This window comes from Elephas maximus, chromosome 9, assembly GCF_024166365.1.
Source record: "Elephas maximus indicus isolate mEleMax1 chromosome 9, mEleMax1 primary haplotype, whole genome shotgun sequence".
Lineage (NCBI taxonomy): Eukaryota > Metazoa > Chordata > Mammalia > Proboscidea > Elephantidae > Elephas > Elephas maximus.
In genome coordinates, this window is record NC_064827.1 from 70353760 (window position 1) to 70376399 (window position 22640).

The following is a 22640-nucleotide window of genomic DNA, read 5'->3' on the forward strand; positions in this document are numbered from 1 at the left end:
AACTCAAATGCCCATCAACAGGAGTACGGATAAACAAATTGTGTTATCTTCATACAATGAAATATTATTTGCAGTAAAAACAAACTACTGATTCATGCAACAACATGAATGAATCTCAAAAACATAAAGCTGAGTGAAAAGAGTTTTATACAAAAGAATACATACTATATGATTCCATTTATATGAAGGTCTAGTACAGACAAAACTAATCGATGGTGGAGCAAAATCAGAAGAGTGGCTTTGGGGTGGGGAGGACACTATGAAGGAACACAAGGGATCTTGATAAATGTCTGGGTTACACAGGTATAAACATTTGTAAAACTTAGCAGATGTATACTTCAGATTTCTATGTTCCACTGTATGTAAATTTAGCCTTAAAAGAAAAAACTGTAAATAAATACTGAACTCTAGTTAATGACAGGCATGCAGATTTAGAGGGAAGTGTACAGATGTCTATAATTTACATTAAAATTTATCAAAAAGTAAGACAGAGTAATGACAGATAGGTGAGAAATGTTAACAGAAGAATGTAGGTGGTGGGTATATGTATTTTCACCTAAAATTCTTTTCACTTGCCATTTGAATTTTTTGATACTAAAATGTTGGGGGAAAGTCTCTCCCTTCTTTAAAAAACAAAACATTACAACAAAAGTCTCCCTCTGATTCCCCAAAAGCTTTGGCCACTGAGACTCTCTGTCTGTCTCCAGGCTTCTTGAAAGGGTCTTCTATCCTCACCTTCTGCACTGTGGCTTCGCTTCCAACACTCTCCAGAAAGTGTCGGTGAAAGGTTCTCAAAGACTTTCTAATACAGGAGATAGAATCCACATAGGATTAGGGAGGAAGCATAGAGGACCTCCTTTCTCTACTTCTGTGGAACTGAGAAAGATTTCTCCTAAATTAAGCTGAGCAAACTACTGTTAATAAATGCCATTCCAATGTTGTTGAAATACCAAAAGTACCACAGTTATTCTGCATTTCCAGATCCACAACAATGCCATTATTTGATACAATGAAATAATAATTAACTTTCCACTTCTCTTTACCCCTTACTGACTTGGTCAAAATTAAAAGTAAACTCTGGGTTACCAGGAATGGTCAAGAAATTAAATGTGCAGACATAGAGAAATGTCCCTCGTGTCAAGGTGGTTTACTCATTTCCAAAGGCCTAGAACAAGATGTCAAAAAGAACTATGAGGCACTATAGCCGGGCTCTGCTTCCAGCTCTACCACCAACTAGAGATGTGACCTACACACCTCAAAGTACTGACCTGCGTTATCTTAATTTTCTTACTCCCCATCACTCCTCCCACTGCAATCTGGCTTCTGATCCCCTTAGTCCGTGGAAACTGCATTTGACCAGGTCATGAACAACTCATTGGCAACTTCTCAGTCGTTTTTCTCTTTCTTGTCTTCTCAGAGTATTTGACATTATATTAAACATTCCCTCCTTTTAACACTCCTCTGTAATTTTTTCTGTAACGCTGCACTTCCGTGGTCCTCCCCGTGCCTCTTGGACTCTTCTTTCTTGATCTGCTCTGCAGGCTCTCCTTCTTCCTCCAGGAAGAACTCCTCCTGATCCCTATAGGGAGGGCTGGGTACCTGTCTATGCTCTCCCTCAGTATTCTGCATTTGCTCCATCAGAGTACTCACCACACTCTATAGTGACTGGCCCTCTCCTTCTTGGGATTACCTACTAGACAGTGAGCTCCATAAGGCAGGCCCAGGTCTTGAAACCAATGCCTGATGTTTACTGAATCACTGCTGAAAGAGATTTTCCCACCATGAGAGGTGTAACCAAAAGGTTTTTGTGATTACCTTTGGCCTTGCTACACAGTGTGTTCCCTGGAATAACAGAAGCAGCATCACTTGGAAGCTTGTTAGGAAGGCAGAGTATCGGGCCCCAGCCCAGGCCTAGTGAACCAGAATCTGCTTTTCAACAAGATTCCCAGGAAATTCACATGCATATTAAACTTTAGAGGTGCTGCACTATGGTACTGCCGCAACACCACCACGCACAATCAGAACAGGGTCATGGCTCCAACTCTGCCACTAACCTACTAAGAAAATTATATTAAAATAGTGTTTTCTGTATGCCAGGCACTGTGCCAAGGACATCATAAATCATAAAGAATTTATAACAACTTACAAAGTCAAATTGTTAAAAAAAAATTTCTCCTTCTAATAAAATTATATCTGCTTCTGACAAATTAAACTTTATTCTGTTACTATTAACAAAATATTTAACAAACGTCTTGTATTTCACAAGCATCTTCTATTTCTGAATACCATTTCTGTCCTCTAGAGTCACACAAGGTCTATTCCTTGTTCAACGTGAAGGCCCCACAGATATCTGTGCTCAATTAAAATATGCCCTTTAAGCTGTGTTCCTTCTTCATGCCAAAAAAAAAAAAAACTTAAGTGTTCTAACCATTCCTAATAATTACAGAGGTATTAAATAATAACAGCAACTAACTTTTTTGAGCTCTGGCAATGTGCCAGGCACTATACCAAGCACTTTACGTGTATCCTATCATTTGGAGGAGGTACTTCCGTGTCTCACATAGTCCGTGGTTTGTAGACACCTCAGCACCATGACTGTACTCTGCTGAAATCATTGGTATATGCCAGTTCTCAATTAAACTATTCTGTAATACATAAATCAATAACTAGTAAGTAAATGGAGCTTTGCTGGTAAAGTAGATAAGAACTCTGCTGCTAACCAAAAGGTCGGCAGTTTGAGTCCACCAGCTACTCCTTGAAAACCCTATGGGGCAGTTCTACTCTGTCCCATATGGTCGCTATGAGTCGGAATCAACTCGACGGCAACAGGTTAGTTAGCACATAAATAAAAGGAAACAGGGACAACCTCATCAGAGACTTTTTGAATGGACAGTAAAACAACAAGATACCTATTCTTGACTGGTTTTTAAGTGATACTCAGCACGTAGGGAACAAGGACTGTTGTACCTAGCTGGTAGGGCAGTATACCAGGGCAACCATTTTGAAAAGAAACCGACAAACTGTATCAAGGGCCTTCAAAATATTTATGCCCTTCATCAATTTAAAAATTGTGGGGGAAGATCTAAAAATAAATTTCATATATATTTTATATCTATATTTACCTTAATCTGTCCTTTTGACCTAGTAATTACATTATCTGGGAACACAGCCTAAAGAAAAAATCCTGAGCCCAGAAAAAGCTGTGTCTAAAGACACTCATGTTGTTTAAAACAATGAATCACTGGAAATAATCTACATGTCCAACAATAGGAAGGAGGTTAAATGTCAGTATATTCATAAGATGGAATAAGATGCTATGGCATAACTGCAAACGGAAAAAACAGGAAACAAAACTGTTTTATTACACTATGAGTGTATGTGTGCACATGTTCATATACACAAATATAGAAGAAAATATTCCAAAATGTTAATTAACTGTGCCTGTTTTAAAGTGACGGGATTAGGGGTAATTTCTCTATTTTCCAAGTGTTAGGCAATACAGTGGGTTAATTAAATATTGGAGAAAAAATTTTTAATTTCAAAATACAAAACACACTTGCTAGGTTTTTTTCCCCTTCTTTGGGTTACAGGCTCCTGGAGAGCAGCAGCCGTGCCCAGCCTCCATCCTCCAAGTCCCACTGCTGCTCAGAAAATGCTGTGGATGATGGAAGTCATTTCTGGTTTGTTTCTGCCCTATTTATAATCAAACCCCTGCATCAAAGGCAAACTGCACGCACTCCTAGGGAACGTAGGCTCCCCTCTTTGCCATCCTGCCCTCGCCCTTCCCTAACTCCCTCTCCTTTCTCAGCTGGGGGTGCATCATCTTTCCCATGCAGATCTTCCTATCCCTTTCTGGAGGAAAATGGGAAACTGTGCTACAAAGGACAAGGCTATTCATAGGGAACATGAAATTGAAGTGCAATCTGACAAATGACTCAAATCTGAATCGGCTGGTATTAAGATCTTAGAGTGGGAAGAGGAAAAAGCCTCTGTTCTCCAAAGGACATAACGGGACATTTAACAGATTTCTTTCAAAAGGACAAATGAACAAACAAAACTTGCCATTTAAGACTCAAACGAAGTGATGAAGAAAGATCTGCTTATTAAAAATGCCACCTTGGATGAAGCAAACCAGAAGACTTGTTTCTCTCTACAGGCAGTCCCCAGGTTACAAACATCCAACTTACATACAACCCATAGTTAGGAACCAAACCCTGTAAAGCCTATTATATTAAAAATTCCAGGCACCTACAATGGTTCCTAATAACAAATGGGTGCTACTTTGCAACACTCATCAAAACACTATTATTATTATTACTGTATTATTATGTTAAAGCGCTTGGCTGCTAACCAAAAGGTGGGCAGTTCAAACCCACCAGCCCCTCCATGGAAGAAAGATGTGGCAGTTGGCTTCCACAGGGTCACTATAGTCAGAATCAACTCAAAGGCAGTGGGTTTTATTATGTTAAGGATGTTTTAGTGTATCTAGAAGTGTTTCTTTAATGCTTCCTATGCACAGAAAGGTACACTATACACTAAGACAAATATGTGACTGACTATATTAGATTAAAATCATACCTAACTGTTCTGATTTACATACAAATTTGACTTAAAGGCTGACTTAGGAACAGAACCATTCATGATCCAGGGACTGCCTGTAAATGGACTGCAGATATTCTTGGTTTTCAAAATTATATGGAGCCCCAGAGGCTAAGACCAATGAATATTCCCTCTCTCAAAGAGAGCAGATGGCCAGAGCACAGCATAAATTCCTTTGAGCTTTTACCACTTTGAAAGTAGGAGGAGACAGCTGAAGGGCTCACAAATCTTTCCTAAGAAATGATGTGACAATGAATGTAAGACCTCCATTTATATGCAACTCCAGGCTAAGTTCAAGACAACCCCAACCAAGAAAATTCCAGGAAGACTCAAGTACCAAAAGGCCTACTGCACTTCACAGGGAGAGCAATTCCAGTCTTCTGAAACAATGCTAATAATACATTCATGGAGCAAGGTTCTTTCTGGAGGGATTAGGCCAAATGAGTGGCTAAAGAGAGGAAATAACGGGCTTTTCCTCACTGCCATAAGTTAAGGTTCTCCTACTGTGTAACACAGATCAAGAACAGAAAAAAAATCAGAGACAACACTTCACAAAAATTAGCGCTGACACCCAGAAGTCATCAGGGCAATAGGCTTCCATTCCCTTTCCCCCCACCAAAAAAAATGTAAATGAATGGGACTCCCACCCTCAGTGAGTACACAAGTCTAGTGAACCACAAGCTCTTTAGTGGCCACCATTAAGAGGCCATGATTTGATCTTTCACAGCCTATTCAGACTTTCAAATGCCACCTATAGAACATTTCCCTAGACAGGAAGCTGGACTTTCGGGCTGACGGGACACCAACATCCCCTGTACACGGCAGAAAGCAGGAGTTCCTTGGTATGCATGTGAACAAACTACACACATTTGGTCAAATGCAGAAGTCAAGATGCCATTAGTATGAGAAGATGCACAAAATTCAGGTCATAAAGGATTAGTACAAAAAGTAAATGAAAAGTGTGTTCACTGATCTGTTCTTTAATGTTAATAAATTCATTACAGCTGCATCTACACCACCCAAATTATTTGGTTGATTTTGTAACTCTCCAAATCTCTGGGAGACCACACTACTCACCCAGATCTACAACACAGATCCCAAGGTGAGGTTAGAGACATCACAATATATCAAACATGTCTATGCAGGCATGACCCAAAACCTGAGGAAGCCAGTGGACAGATCTGCTGGCCTAACAGGACCCTCAAAACCCCATCCACAACAAAGAGGATTTCAACAAGAGACCGTCCCAGGGCAGATGCAGTCTTGAGAAATGTTTTTTTTTTTTTTTTTTTAAAGTAGTATATAACAAGAATGTTTTCTCTTACCTGCATTTGTTCTACTGACTCAAGTCTGTCACTTCCCTGGAAGCCCATGCAGGAGAAATCAAAAATGGTTTTCTTCAGATGCTGGTTGTCTGTATACAGTTCCTTCACTAGCTGTATAAGGTCACTGACCTAGAAAAGAAAAGCACAAAGAACTGGCTACCCAGCAGCCGACTTCAGCGTCCGAGGACCATGCCCCTATGTGCAGACCACACTCCTTCCGAGTAGACACTTCAGTATCACAGTTATGGAGCATCAGGGTGCCTAATTCTGGACCTCAGGCCACTCTAGGTACAGCAAAAAGAGCAGTGGTTTTAACATTTAGCATGCCTGTATTCTAATACCAGAACCACCACTTCAAGGTAGAGAGATCCTGATTAAGATGCCTAATCTAAGCCTCAGTTTCCTCATCTGTAAAATGGGTTACTGTGAGAATTGAATATGAATATGAATCACAGTCACAATGCACCAGAGTCCCTGGCACAGTCTAACCACTCAATCAGTGGCAGCTAGTGGTATCTCTGTCTTGCCCCCACCCCAAGCAGAGTTAACCTCTCCTTCCTTGCTACCTCTATACTTTATACACTGGTAGATGACTTTATAATAAATCACCCAGTCTTCTCTGAGGTCACACTTCCTATGCTTATCAATGGCTCTTAGACCCTTGAAACACTAGAAACCAGTCTAATCAACAGACTGTAAAACCTTTCTGATTTGAAAAATATATATTTATTGATCAAACCTGGAGTTTCATTCATTCAAAAATTATCTACTAACTCAAAATATCAGTGCCAGGTTCTCGGAAATCAGAAATAATTATAACCACTAACTTTAAGATGTTCACAGACTATTAAGGGGCAAGGAAGAGTAACTAGATCACTATGAGAAGGACATAAGAAACCTGGATGGCACAATGACTAAGCACTCAGTTGCTACCTGAAAGGCTGGTGGTTCAAACCCACTCAGCAGCTCTGAAGGAGAAAGACCTGGTGATCTGCTCCGACAAAGATTATAGCCTGGAAAACTCTATGGGGCAGTTCTACTCTGTCACATGGTTGCTATGAGTTGGAATCGACTTGATGGCACTCAACAACATTGAGAAGAACAACATTGCCCTTAGGTACAAGAAGAGAGGCGAATGACCTGAGGGAAAGATGACTAACTCTATGTGGGGGCTCAGTGAGTATTTCCTGAGAAAAGCAAGACTGGGCAGGGTTCTCAAGCTGGAGGAGGAATGTATGAGACCTGGGGGAGGGGTCCTCCAGAAATGTGAACAGAAGGAGAAAAGACAAAAAGGCAAGGAGAAATAAAGGGAGGAAAGGACGTTTAGAATCTTATACTTCTCATTAGGAGCTGAAGAAACAGCAAATAACCAATGAATTGCTAAAAGTTAATAGGTCAATACCTTTTTCTTAAGTTCTTCTTGAGAAAAATGCTCCACTTGTAGCCGACCGTGCTTTTCAAGGCAAATACTCAAATAAGATGTTTGATCGCTATAAAATGAAAATGTTTCTTCTGCCAAAAAAAAGGGGGTGGGGGAGGAGAGAATGAGAAACAGATCCTTCCAGGGCCAATGCCAGTGCAATCCATTTAAAGCGAGTTGAATTGGGTTGGGAGAGAGTTAGAGAGGAAGATAAATACACACACAGAGTTTAAAGCACCACCTTTGGAGCAAAAGTAATTTTCCTTCTTTCTCTATAGGCTGATATCTCAATGTATGGTTTCATCTTGGGCTGTAGGCTTTCACTGTGGCCAATTCTGAATTATAATTTGCATATCAAGTGTTGTGCCTGGAAACCATTCTGAGTGGCAAGAGCAAATGGTGATTTCAGTTTAAATGCGGGAGCGATTCCATTTAGGCAAGAATACAGGAAAATTAGATGTGACCTTCATGGGTAGAACTCAAGGGAAATATATCATATTTTTTATTGGCCCTGGCACCCACATAGGTAGCAAGCACACCAAGTGCAAAAACTGCCTGCTAGATCTAAGAGGATCTTTGGTCTGCTTCCTTTGCAGCAAAGTTCACATTCTAATAAGGAAGGGAGGAGCAGTAGAGGAGGAGGACATTAATTGAGAAAGGCATGTCCACAAACATTATCTCATTGAAGAGGTGTGAATAAGAAATGATACACCTGATATACCATGCAGTGTCCTGGAAAGATCTAGTTCAAATTTTGGTGATTTACTGTGGGACCCAAGGCAAATTAATCTCTGCTCTCTGAACCTCAGTTTCCTCCTTTGTAAGATGGTGTTATACCTATCCTATCTAACAAAATGATTGTGAGGGTAAGGGATGAAAGGTTAAGTGCCTACCACTGTGCCTTGCACATAATACAGGTAGGTGTTCAAGAAATGCCAAACCTACCACTGTTATTACTAGTATTTATTCCATGTGCCAGGCACCAGGCTAGAGGTCCAGAAAGGAATAAGACACTAACTCAGGCTTTAAGGGGTTCATGTTCTAGCAAGGGAGAAAGCCGTCTATTACTGCAGTGACCCACATCTTGTAGACTTCCTAAATAAATGTATTCATGGTCATGACAATGCTAAACACAGTATTTCAACATGAAACAGGAATCTCACTCCTACCTATCTCTATAGTCCTGGCTCTCTGCAGTGGGTGCTGTGGTAGTTACAGACCAAACACTTTGGGCAATGAGGACTGTTTACCAGACAAAGGGGATTCAAGGTTATCTAGAGCTAGGAGCATCAAATGATGCAGGAAACAGTATAGGTGGCAAGAAAGCAATCCTGCAGCAGACTTTCTGCAGAATAAATACAATTTACTCAGCCTTTCTACTATGAAGGCCAAAGCCAGTATGTTTCCTTCTGGGAGTGCAAACATTCAAACAGTCGCCACAAAAAGGGTCCAAAGATAAAATCTTGTAGGTGCCTCACCTCCTAACGAAGCTTTGGGATTCTGTTAAAGTTCAGCCAAGGCCTTCCAAGTGGCAACCCAAAAGGGAAATATATATACAAGAGAGTATATACCTTCCCGCCTCCGAATTTCATTGATCTGCTCCTCCAAGGTCTTCTGCAAATTCCGATAGGAGAGCACATCCTGCTCCAGCTGCCTCCGCAGGGCAAAAACGTTGTTTAACTCAGCCTGCAGGTTGTTGATACTTGGTAAAACAAGACACCAGAAATTTTAAAACAGACCTATTTGTGCTTTAAGATGCAAAGCCCAGCAAATCTTCGATTTTTATGTCGTTTGTATTTTTTCCAGTTATAAAAATAAATACATGTTTATTAAAGAAAACTGAAAATAAACATATAAAGAAAACAAATTCGTCACAGCTCCACTATCGATTACCACATGGTAGACTCTATTTCCTCCCAATCTTTTTCCCTGTGACTATTTTTACAAGATTGAAATAGTACTCAAAAACCAAATCAGACCCACTGCCCTCAAGTTATTCCAACTCATAGCGACCCTATAGGACAGAACAGAACCACCTTATAGGGTTTCCAAGGGTGTAATCTTTAGGTAAGCAGACTGCCACATCTTTCCCCCACGGAGCAGCAGGTGGATTCGAACCGTCGACCTTTCGGTTGTCACCCAAGCACTTAACCACTGAGCCACCAGGGCTCCTTGCAACGGTACTAGACATACAGTAATGAATTCTGCACTTCTCACTTAAATACTTCTCTACATGTTTAGAAATTCTTTGCAAACATCATTGTTAATGACTATAAAATATTAAATCTGGTAGCTGCCCCATCATTTACTTCAGCTCATCCTCTCTTAATGGACCTCTGGGGAATTTCTAAGTTTTTCATAAAGATGTAACTAGGTAGAAATAATTTAATTCTCCAGAACATCTCCCTGGAATAATGCCTTCACAGGGCTTAGGCATAGAAAGGGAGAAGGTTCTCCACCGCCTGGTGTCACCTGAAACCCACACTTTAGAAGACAGGGAGACGTGGAGGCCTTTTGTTGTGTTACTCCTAAAGAAGGTAATATTGGGGGTGAGGATGAAGGGCAAAAAGGAAGAAAAAGAAGAGAGGAAGGAAAGTCAGTCAACAACAGCAGGTAAAGAAGGACCAATTTACGGGCCAATACAGTCTACAGTGATGGGTTCAAAAACCAACTAAACCCATTGCCACTGAGTTGATTTCGACTCATAGTGACCCTACAGGACACAGAAAAATGTCCCACAGGGTTTCCAAGGCTGTAATCTTTACAGAAGCAAACTGCTACATCTTTCACCCCTGTAGATGCTGGTGGGTTTGAACCACCGACCTTTCAGTTAGTAGCCAAGCACTTAACCACTGCACCACCAGGGCTCCCCTATGGTGATGGTGATGGCTTAGGCCCTCACAATTGGATAGTATGAATGGATTCTTACTTTGGGAGAGCGGTACTCAAAGTGATGTCGAGTTTCACATTTGGGTCACTGTGATACAGTGCTGTGCTGTACAGACAGCTTGCATGGAACCAGAAGCCGAGAACCCAGAAGAGGCCATAAAAATGCATACCTCCCAGAATATGCATTAATCTTGAGGAGCACTGTCCAACAGAACTTCCTCAGGTGATGAAAATATTCTGTATCTGGACTAAGACAGGAGCCACTAGCCACATGTGGGTAATCAACATCTGAACACCAAGAAACTAAATGTCTAAGTTGATTATGTTTCAATTAAACTTAATTTTAATAGTCACATGTGGCTATTGGCTACCATATTAGACAATGCAGATCTGTGAGGAGGGCTTTAGACTTCTACTGATATGCAACTGGCAGGGACCTGAACCGATTAAACCCAGTTCTCAGAGGAACAAGGAGACCCCAGCTAACATCCGAGTAACATAAATAATGTTTCACTGTACATCCTTGTGCCTAAAGCCTTGTTTGACATTCAGGTTATTTCCCTAAGAAGGATTCCTAGCAGTGCAATTACTTGTCAAAAGGTACAATCATTTTTAAGACTTCTGAAACACATTAACAGATGAGAAAACTTCCTTTATAGACACTGAAAAATATATCACCCTCTGTTCAGTGCCTAACCTACAGTTTCCTAATAGTCCATCGACACCTTGAATTAGCCTATAAAAATTTATGAATATGTAAATTTTTCTAGGGAGAGGGTCCATAGGCCTTCATAAGATTTTCAAAATGGGTCTACATGCATGCTGTGATGTGGATAAACTTTGAAAATATGTTGAGTGAGATAAGTCAGACACAAAAGGACAAGAATTGTATAATCCCACTTACATGAAATATCTACATCAGGCAAATGCATAGTGCCATGACTTGAACCACGTTCCCCAAAATATGCATCTACTTGGTTAGACCATGATTCCCAATATTGTGTGGTTGCCCTCCGTTTTGTGATGGATGTAATTTTCCTGTGTGTTGTAAATCCTAATCTCTGCTGTGGTTAATGAGGCAAGATTACATTATGTTAAAGAGGGTTAGGGTGGGACATAACACTCTTACTCAGGTAGCATCCCTGATCCAATGCAAAGAGAGTTTCCCTGGCGTGTGGCCTGCACCACTTTTATCTTACGAGAGATAAAAGGAAAGAGAAGCAAGCAGAGAGTGAGGGCCTCATACTACCAAGAAAGCAGTGCCAGGAGCAGGCTGTGCCTTTTGGACTCAGGGTTCCTGCACAGAGAAGCTCCTAGTCCAGGGAAAGATTGAAGACAAGGACCTTCCTCCACAACAGACAGAGAGAGAAAGCCTTCCCCTGGAGCTGATGCCCTTAATTTGGATTTGTAGCTTACTAGGCTGTGAGAAAATTAATTTTCTCTTTGTTAAAACCATCCACTATACACTGCTGGTGGGAATGTCAAATGGTATAACCACTTTGGAAATCGATTTGGCGCTTCCTTAAAAAGCCAGAAATAGAACTACCGTACGATCCAGCAATCCCACTCCTTGGAATATATCCTAGAGAAATAAGAACCTTTACATGAACAGATATATGCACACACATGTTTACTGCAGCACTGTTTACAATAGCAAAAAGATGGAAGCAACCAAGGTGTCCATCAATGGATGAATGGATAAATAAATTATGGTATACTCACGCAATGGAATACTACGCATCAATAAAGAACAGTGAGGAATCTGTGAAACATTTCATAACATGGAGGAACCTGGGAGGCATTATGCTGAGTGAAATTAGTCAGTTGCAAAAGGACAAATATTGTATAAGACCACTATTATAAGATGTTGAGAAATAGTTTAAACTGAGAAGAAAACATTCTTTCGTGGTTACGAGAGGGGGGAGGGAGGGAGGGTGGGAGAGGGGCATTCACTAATTAGAAAGTAGAAAAGAACTACTTTAGGTGAAGGGAAAGACAGCACACAATAGAGGGGAGATCAGCACAACTGGACTAAACCAAAAGCAAAGAAGTTTCTGGAATAAACTGAAGGCTTCGAAGGCCAGCGTAGCAGGGGCAGGGGTCTGAGGACCATGGTTTCAGGGGACACCTAAGTCAACTGGTGTAATAAAATCTATTAAGAAAACATTCTGCATCCCACCTTGGAGAGGGGCGTCTGGGGTCTTAAACGCTAGCAAGCAGCCATCTGAGATGCATCAACTGGTCTCAACCTACCTGGATCAAAGGAGAATAGAGAACACCAAGGACACAAGGCGATTAAGAGCCCAAGAAACAGAGAGGGCCACATGAACCAGCCACTACATCATCCTGAGACCAGAAGAACTAGATGGTGCCTAGCTACAACTGATGACAGCCCTGACAGGGAACACAACAGAGAACCCCTAAGGGAGCAGGAGAACAGTGGGATGCAGACCCCAAATTCTCGTAAGACCAGACTTAATGGTCTGACTGAGACTAGAAGGACGCCGGTGGTCATGGCCCCCAGACCTTCTGTTGGCCCAGGACAGGAAACATTCCCGAAGCCAACTCTTCAGACATGGACTGGACTGGACAATGGGTTGGAGAGGGTGCTGGTGAGGAGTGAGCTTCTTGGATCAGGTGGACACTTGAGACTATGTTGGCATCTCCTGCCTGGAGGGGAGATGAGAGAGTGGAGGGGGTTAGAAGCTGGTAAAATGGACACGAAAAGAGAGAGTGGAGAGAGAGAGTGGGCTGTCTCATTAGGGGGAGAGTAATTGGGAGTGTGTAGCAAGGTGTATACGGATTTTTGTGTGAGAGACTGACTTGATTTGTAAACTTTCACTTAAAGCACAATAAAAATTATTTAAAAAAAAAAAATCCACTAGTGGTATTTCTGTTATAGCAGCACTAGATGACTAAGGCACATACAGACAAAGGTTTATTAGTGGTTACCAGGGACTGGGGGGAGGAGGGAATGGGAGTCATTGCTGAAGGAGTACTGAATTTCTGTTTGGGATGATGTAAAATTTTTGAAAATGGATATAGAGGTGATAGAAGCACAGCGTGGTAAATGTAATTTATGTCACTTAACTGTACACCGGAAACCCTGGTGACGTAGTGGTTAAGTGCTACGGCTGCTAACCAAAAGGTCGGCAGTTCGAATCCACCAGGTGTCCCTTGGAAACTCTATGGGGCAAGTTCTACTCTGTCCTATAGGGTCACTATGAGTCGGAATCACGGCAACGGTTTTGGTTTGTTTTTTAACTGTACACTTGCAAATGGTTAAAATGGCAAACACTTTGATATATATATTTTACCACAACAAAATTTTTTTAAAGGGGGCTTCCACAGCTTCCAAATGGTTTGGAGCTATTGCTTTAAAATATGCATGCCATAGACAGAAGCCCCACTTCTCCTTCAGACATTTCTTTCAGCTCCATCCACCTAACTGCACACATAAATCAGCATATATTGGAAGGAAAATAAACCATTATGTCTAATCTTCTGTGCTCGCTGCTCTGAGGACGGTTCACTGTGAAGCAGACCTCGTGCAAGGAAAGGGGCCCCACTAGCAACTTGTACCGAGTTCCATTTCAAGACTATCATAATGATCAATTTGTAAGGCTGATGGAAAACCTTACAGTGGTGTCACACACAGCACTCGCTTGATGCGGTCGTGCTCCAGAGACATTTAACCACGGAAAAAAGGAGATTGTTTTAGCGAAGCTCCTGCGATTAGGGCTGCAGAAAGCTAACTGCTTCACTTCCTCTTTCTTTCTCTGACAGGGTGAAAAGTACACAGCTGCTGTTCCTGTGTCTGTCATTTACGTTTCTCCAATGCCAAAATCTCTTCAAGGTGTGAGGTGCTGGCGGAACAAAGGTGCTTCAATCAGAAAGAAACGAAAGCCCTGTACATTCTTCTTTTTTGGGGAGGGGAGCAGGGGCAGAAAAGAGGCGTCAGAACCAAGCTCTAAATGGGAGCCACCACTAACTAGTCAATTAAACTGCCTGAGTCCTGATTTCCTTATACCCTTCCTTCAAAACTCTTTTGTGGATTAAATGGAATGTTATATGGAAAAGGGCTCAGCACAGTATCTAAACACATACGAGACATTCAATAAACATTATTTCCTTCCTTCTACTATCCCCAATAACTCCCATACAAAAGAAGGTATTTACGGGCCAGAATTTCTGGTTCTTATGAGTTACAGCAGTGGTTCTCATCTACAAATGATTTTGCCCCCCAGGGGACATTTGGCAATGTCTGGAGACATTTTTGGTTGTCACAACTGAGGGGTCAAGGGGGTGTGCTACCAGCACTGAGTGTGGTCAGAGGCCAGGAATGCTGCAAACATCTTACGTGTACAAGACAGCCCCTCACAACAAAAAGTTATCCAGCCCAAACTGCCAATAGTTCTGAGGTTGAGAAACTCTGAGTTACCGGGAAGCGTTAAGTTGTACTAAACCTAACCAAAAAACCAAACCCAGTGTCGTCGAGTCGATTCCAACTCATAGCGACCGTATAGGACAGAGTAGAACTGCCCCATAGAGTCTAGTCCTCAAAATAAGTGACATTAGTGAGGGTCTAGGCTTGGGAGCCAGAGAACTCTGAGCTCTGATAACTACTAACTGTAGGCCCTTGAGTAACATACTTAACACCTCAGAGAGATTTCCACTTCTACAATATGGGGATCAAGTTACTGACTTCTGAGTGCTAGTGTAAAGAATAAATGGCAAAGGAGAAAGGATCAAGCACACGGTTGCCCACAGTTGGCTTCCCTCCTCCCTGCCCTCCCTTTCCAATTTTAATTATAAGTCCAGCACATGTCTTTAGAGTCATCCACCTTTACTGCTAGTTTCCAGTGAGTAAGCAGTGCCGGAGTCGCAAAAGGGGCTATACCTGCCTTAACCCACAATTATGTGCTCTGGATATGCCACGGTCTGAAGATTCAAAAAACCCCAACATACTGAGTTTATGCCTATAGAGATATTGCTGGATAGTAAGCTTTTCATTTCATGTTGTTGCTATTTTTAACAACTGTTACCATTTGAGTATTTACTGTGTACCATACAGTGTTAGGACTTTACATATCTTATCCCTTATGTCAAATCAAACCTATAGGGTGGGTGGGTAGGTAGATAGGTAGGCCAACCTCCATTTTACAGGCACATAAACTGAGACTCAGGGTGACAAATAACTTACCCAAGAGCTCGGAGCTGGTGGTGGGCGAGTGGCAGAACTGGGGTTCAGACTCAGGTCTTTCACATTCTACATGTATGGTGACTTTGAGGACAAACAAGAAACCTCTCGAGCATCTTTGCTGGGCACAGCTCTGACCCACCTTGGTCTTATCCCATGTTTTTATTCATTAAGAAAGAGGCTGTGAAACACAGAGCCAGCCATGATGTGGAAGGGGCTTGAGAGCAACCATACCCACCCACAGGCCGTCTGCGCATAATCTAATCTGGCTTCTACCCCAAAATGCTGCACAATTAAAACTCAATTTCCCCATTCCCTTTGAGTTTCCCAGTATTACTGAGCCCCTCCTCCAAGTGAAACTGACTAGCAGCTGAGGCCTTTTGAAAATGCTCACATTCAAAGAGTCATACTGACTCTGAGAATTTCATCAGGATGTTTTCATTTTCTCTAAATTCATTTCAGATTTTGAAATCTGAAAATTAGCTCATAATTTAGATTAGTGTTGGGAGGGCATTTATCCACTGAATATTTCCTGAGTGCCCACTCCATATGAGGCCCCATGACAGGCACTAGGATATGGAGACAAGTAAGACATGGTCCCTGCCCTTAGGGAGGTTCATGGTCTAGACAAGGAGGCAGACCAGTAGGGCAACTACACAAAGGGGTGTAGCTCTGTCTCAGGGGTTAGTTTGAGCCTTCTGAAGAGGGTAACACTCATGCTGAATTCTGAAGGACTAGAGGAGCCCTGGTGGCTCAGTGGTTAAATGTTCAGTTGCCAACCAAGATGTCGGCAGTTTGAATCCACCAGCCGCTCCCTGGAAATCCTATGGGGCAGTTCTACTCTGTCCTATAGGGTCACTATGAGTTGGAACAGTGTTTCGGTCTTTTTTTGGCGGGGGGGGGGGTTAGTGGCAGACAAAGCAGGGTGAACGGGTGGGAAGGGGGACAGGCAGAGGCAGGAGAGTACATAGCCTAGGGAACAATGAATAGTTCATCACAGCTAGAGAGAAAGGCATAAGGCAGGAACAGAAAAACGATGATTCCTTTAACTTTTTATTATAGGAAGTTTTAGACATATACAAAAGAACACCAACTAGAGTAATGACTCCCTCCCCCATCTACTCATACCCCAGTCTCCACCACCAAGGCTTCATGGCCAAGCTTATTCCATTGATACCCCCACCCACTTCCTCTGCTCCGCACAGTCTTGAAGCAAATCCTAGATGTATTTTTTCAACGGTAACTATTCCAGTGTGTAGAGAGATGACTTCTTAATGTAACAAATCACTGAGTCCAATCCTCCATTTACAGAAGGACAAACAAAGGCCAGGGGGCAAGAAGTCTGCCTATGCACACAGAGCTAAAATATGGGAGAGCCAAGGCTAGAGCAAGGCCACTTAGCCTCACTGGCACTAAACCATGTGCCAGCAATTCTGTAAATACTCAGGTTACTACAAAATATGTGCCAAGGAAGGCAGAAACTTGTTTGGATCCTGAGGCTCTATCGCTTACCTCCTGTGTGTCCTTGGAGAAGTCACTTAACCTCTCTCAGCTTTCATGGCCTTATGTAAAATAGGGATAACAATATTACTTATCTCACAGAACTGCTGTGAGAATTACATGTAATGATACACATGAAAGCACTTTTGAAATGTATAACAAAGTGCTATAAAAATCTAAGAATTATTACTGATATTTTCATCCTAAGTTTTATGCCAAAAATCAAATTGACCTATTTCTTGAAAGAAAATAGGTCTGTCTGATTTTTAAATAAGGCAATCAACATCCAAGCACTTTATAAGCTTCCTAAGCAAACTGGTAGGGCTTTGCTACCTCAAGAAACCACCAGCACTTTTCAAGATCTGAGTGTGTACATATGTCCACACACCCATGTGCATGACGTCCAAACAGAAACGCTTACCTGTTTGAGTCCTGCAGAGATTTTACCAGACGGGAATAGATGTCCTGCTCTTTGTTTAAGACCTGAATCAGCTCTTCATAGTCTGATTGTTGCTTTTCCTGGGAATGACAGTGGGCATCTGACATTAAGGGAAGAATTTTTAAGAGTACATCCTTATATTATGCAATATATGTGGATGGCTCTGGTTTTAAAACCTAAACTGAGGTGAGCCTTTGTGCCAGGCTCTGGATCAGGCCACAGTCAGAGAGCACCACCTTCAGGAGGAGTGGGGAATGACTGTCTCTTACCCAAGAATGAAGTCAAGAGCTGAGCTTTTAACACTAACCAGCTGTTATTAAAGAATCATCAGAGTCATCCAATTTGCCCATCATGAAACTACCACCCTCAGAGCTGCTGTTCATAGTTTTCACAACACTACAGAGAATGCCTTTACACACTCACTCTTGCTCCAAAGAACTGATATTCACATACTGAAACCTGACGAGTACTAGAGACAAAGGATTTACAGGAAAGTCGTCGAGCAAGTAGCACTTCGGAGGCACCCAGAACGAGTGGTGATAAAGAGAGGTGAAGTGGATCTCTGCCATTCACTAGCTGTATGACCTTGGCAGGTAGCAGATAAAAGTTAAATCTGTATACTATAAGGAAGAATCAGGGATCCTTGGAGAAACGACTGATTCTAGGAATAGGGCAAAGAAAATAAGAAGTAACACAAGGTATGTCTATAGCATCTTGTTGTGCCAGAAAATAAGAATATGTTCAAACAACGATGAAGTGTTACCAAAAGGACAGAGAAGCCAGCTTCAGGAGACTCCTATTAATCAAGTCTGGAACAAAATAAATAATGACAATAATAAATTATAACCCACTGAATAAAACAGAAAGTCACGTATTCATACTGATATGAATAACTGAACAAACAAATGGGAGAACAGGTTTTTGCTTACAGTAGAATGTCAACTAATAACATACAAGGCATGATGGGATTATAAAAGTCATGGTTTGCCAACCACCACAGTAATAAATAATTTGGCCAAGAAATATCAATGAATGCTAAAACTAGTGGGTGAAAGTTTGAAGAGAACCAGAATATTCACATAGATTCAAAATACCTTCCCACAAAATACTTATTAATCACAAAGGACAAAAGGGTAACTGCACAGTCCAGGCACCTGGCATACACCACCTTCACAAAGTTATCAAACTTTATGACCAGTAATGGGACAAATCAAAATTGTGTACCATCTGATAGGACGCAATGGGATGAGCACAGCAACACTACTGTGATATTCCTGCCAAAGATGCATAGCCTGAAACTGATCACAAAGAAACATCACACAAGCCCAAACTGAAGGACATTCTACACAATAACTGGCCTGGAAACTTCAAAAATATCAAGGTCATGAAAGACAAAGGAAGACTCAGACTAAAGAAGCAAGACTATTAAATGCAATGTGTGATCCTGGACTACAGCCTTTTGCTCTAAAGGGAGTTATTGGGACAACTGGTGAAATGTGAATGGGTGTGATGATCAGACGGCATTGATGCACCTGTGCTAATTCCCTGCTTGTGATGGCCGTGCTGAGGTTATACAGGAAAATGCCCCTGTGTGTAAAAAATACACTCTCGAGTATTCAGAGATGACAGGGCTTCACGTTGGCAACTTACTCTCAGATGGGTCAACACAAATAAAGTATTTTGAACTATTCTTGTAACTTTTCTACAAATTTGAAATTATTTCAAAATAGGAAGAAAAAATGTTAAAAATAAAAAAGTTAATGTGAACAGAATACCCACACAATTGTGCTCTCTAAATAATAATTGATTTCCTTTATGTCGTTGTTGCTGGGGGCCAACGAGTCGATTCCGACTCACAGCAACCCCATGTGACAGAGTTGAACTGCCCCAAAGAGCTTCCTAGGCTGTAATCTCTACAGAAGCAGACTGCCAGGTCTTTCTCCCATGGAGCCACTGCGTGGGTTCAAACAGCCAACTTTTCAATTAGCAGCAGAGTGCTTAATCACTGCACCACCAGGATTCCTTGGTTTCCTTTGTAGTCCTATGCATATATTTTATGTATCTAAGTATTTTGAGGGAAGGGGTCTTTGGCTTCAAGAGATTGCCAAAGGGATGCGGACAGCAAAAAAGGTTAGGAACCCCTGACCTAGGAGAATACTCTTTTGCATCTAGTCCTGAACAAAAAGACAAAGTCACCACCTGCTGATTAAGGGTCTCAAATGCTAAACCATCAGTCTGGTCAGGATAAATTAGTCACCCAGGCTGCTAGAAATGTCAGGCCCTTTTATAAATCACACCATATGTCACTGGCACAATGAGCTCCCAAATGCCTCTTGCAGGCAATAATAGTATCATGTAAGATGATTCTTTTAGAGCCCACCTGCACACAACCATGTACACAGCCAGAGGATTCCCAGAGAGAAAACTGGGTAAGAAATAAATAGGGTATCAATACAAAGGAAGTGGCATGACCAGGCGCTCAGTACTATCAACCACTGTGCTAAGTGCTTTCCAGGAATTTTCTCATTTAATCCTCACAATAACCCAATGAGCTTAGGTGTTGCTCTCCCCATTTTACAGATGAGGAAACTGAGGCAAGAGGGCCAAAAGCGTGCTCAAGCTTAGGGTGGTAAGGCAGGTCGTACACCCAGATGGGGCCGGTGCTCTTCAGCCCACCCTTCGTTGCCCCACAACGGATGCAAAGCACTGAGCATTCAACAAGGGTAACATTATCATTGTCAGCCTCGTAATGGCCAGCCAACTGCTTCTTGAGCCCCTACCATGAAAGGCAGTGGCCTCCTTCTGGCATCTATCCAAACCTTCACAAGGTTTTCGAAGCCACCACACTCCTTAACTCCTGCCCTCCATCTGCCAGCTGACCACATCTGCACTCTTTCATTCTTCCTGTCCCTCCACCTCAGTGGAAGTAGGAAATCCCTGCGTTTGAGCTCCAGGAGGCAACTCCAACCACCTCCTTGAAGACTGTTCCATCACTCACTCCTCTCCACCAACACACTCCAGGGCACCTTATAGGATCTACTCTGACTACACCTTCACAAGGAAGCTTCCCCTGACTCAAAGAGATGCATTCCTCCTGCCCCCATAACAGCTTACATTTACCTTCACCCCACAGCTACAGTGTTCCAACCACCTATTTACAGGGCTGCCCTCGTCAACTAGTCTGGGGGCTCCTAGAGGGCAGCAGTACAGCGCTTGGCACAGATCAAATGCTGCCAAAAATACTTGCTGCACTGATGATTAAATAGGTAAGAGAAGAACACACAGGAACTGAGAAAAGTCTTAAGAGCAGAGGTTCCTGTGGATATTTTGCGTAAGAGAAGTCAGAGCGAGTCAACGTCTTCCTAGAAGCAAATTGCTCGCCCGTGTTAAATAAATGAACTTTTCAGAGCCATTTGGGTCCCATTTCATCAATCATCTATTCCTCGGCATTGAATCATATCCCATTAGAATGAAGTCATTTGGCTCCCGCAGCAAGGCTGAGAAACCAATGGGTCCTCTCCGGCATCGAGACAGAGGGCCAGGCTGCCCAGAGGAAGTAATGAGAAGCATCTGCTCAGCAGGAGCAACCAACTCCCCCTTCCCCTAACCTCCCACTCCCCCACCCCGCCCTGCCCCTCCAACCAAGAAACAAGCCAAGAGAAGTGGCCTCTCTTTATAGCAAAGACTTACCATTTACCATACATCTACTGTGTGTCAGACTCTACATCTACAGTATATGGGGACAGATCTTGGAGTGACCACCCAGCTCACCACCAGTCCCCTGCCTCATCTGAGAACTATAACTAAAACATAAGGTAGAGTCCCAGGGAGAGTCCTTTCCTTTGTTAGCCAACCCCCAGACCCCACACTAAACCACTAAGATTCTCTCCCAGGAATTCAGAGGCTTAGGTGAAAGACACTAGAAGTATGGGAGTCACTGGGTCTCAGTCACATCGACAACAGTGCCCTAGAGTCCACAACCTCTATTGGTGAGCCCACGGAGCTGCCACGGATTTCATCCTCCCCAAGGCACAGTTGCTTAACTCTTCCCTGGCATCTGTGAGGATGCTCCCAGAAAATACTCCCTTTTATTGTTGTTTCACTCAAGCTACCCGATGTTTCTCTAGCTTATAATCAAAAGAACCTTAACCGACACACTTAAATTATTTCTAATCCTCTCTGCTAATTCTGGGTGGTAAGCTTGTAATTCCTCATTTTACAGATTAGAAAGGTGAGTTTCAGAGAGATTAAGTGGCTTGCCCAACGTCACAGAGCTAATGAGTAGCAGAACTGGCATTCAGACACCAAAGCCAGGGCATTTTCTATTCTACTCTAGGGTTGCTATGAGTTGGAATCGACTCGACAGCACTGGGTTTGGTGTGGTTTTGGTTTATAGTGTCCTTAATGACTTGAAGGAAACACATGCAATGTGCAGACCACAATCTGAAGAGGCAGCAGACACGTAAAGAAAAACTTAATAGATCACTTCTCAGTAATCATGCAATTTAGTGGCCTGGTCGATAGATTGCGTTTATTTCAGGAGCTATGTCACAGCTCTGCAACAAAGACATTTATTTTAAACTCAGGAAACTTCAGCAGCAATGTCTTAACCATGTCAATAACCAAGCTATAAATCTCTGGCTGCAGCAAGTTAAATATCGTCAGTGTGTTTAACTCTCTATTCTTCAATTCCCTTATCATCTAGTATTAATTCCCAGGATTATACCACGATTAGAGGGAAAACAGAGTGCCCAGAGTCTATGAAGACATCATCGTACCCACAAGTTCTTTGTAGAAATGGGCAGAGGATAAACTCTAAATCAACACAAAACGGCCAACCACATGGCAGAAGAAATCCATGTTTTCTACTTAGAAAAAACTCCACCCCAGACCCAGTGCCTACTCTGTCTAGAAAAAACTACAACCTGTAAAGTATCCCTTTTTGAGGGAAAAAAAAAAACTGCAAGTCTACAACAGCTGAGATTTCTTAAATTGACACCTAGAAATTTACAATTCTTAAGTGATAATTTATTATTCTTTATCCACAATTTACAACTAGTCTTGCAAAACAGAATTAAAACCTTTGCTAAAATACTTGGGTATTTTGCATGGTAATTTAAACACCACCCGGATCTGAATATAACCGAAACACCAATAAAATACTTTGCACTTGTGGTTATATGAACTACAGACATCGTCCAGTACTAAAAACCTAAAATCAAATATCACAGATAATAATAAATCTAGTTAAATTAAATTTTAAAATAC

General features: G+C 42.0%; 1 protein-coding gene across 3 annotated transcripts in view; it reads right to left on the minus strand.

The window, feature by feature from the left end:
• The window catches only part of CDK5RAP2 (CDK5 regulatory subunit associated protein 2), a 228257-nt gene that overhangs the window by 96218 nt on the left and 109399 nt on the right, over positions 1–22640 (minus strand). For all 3 annotated transcript variants that reach the window (XM_049897012.1, XM_049897010.1, XM_049897011.1), the window contains 4 exons: positions 17355–17452; positions 8916–9046; positions 7327–7436; positions 5925–6053 (listed from right to left, as the gene is read on the minus strand). In XM_049897012.1, the coding sequence (XP_049752969.1) occupies positions 5925–6053; positions 7327–7436; positions 8916–9046; positions 17355–17452 (468 nt within the window). The remainder of the gene's footprint in view (positions 1–5924; positions 6054–7326; positions 7437–8915; positions 9047–17354; positions 17453–22640) is intronic.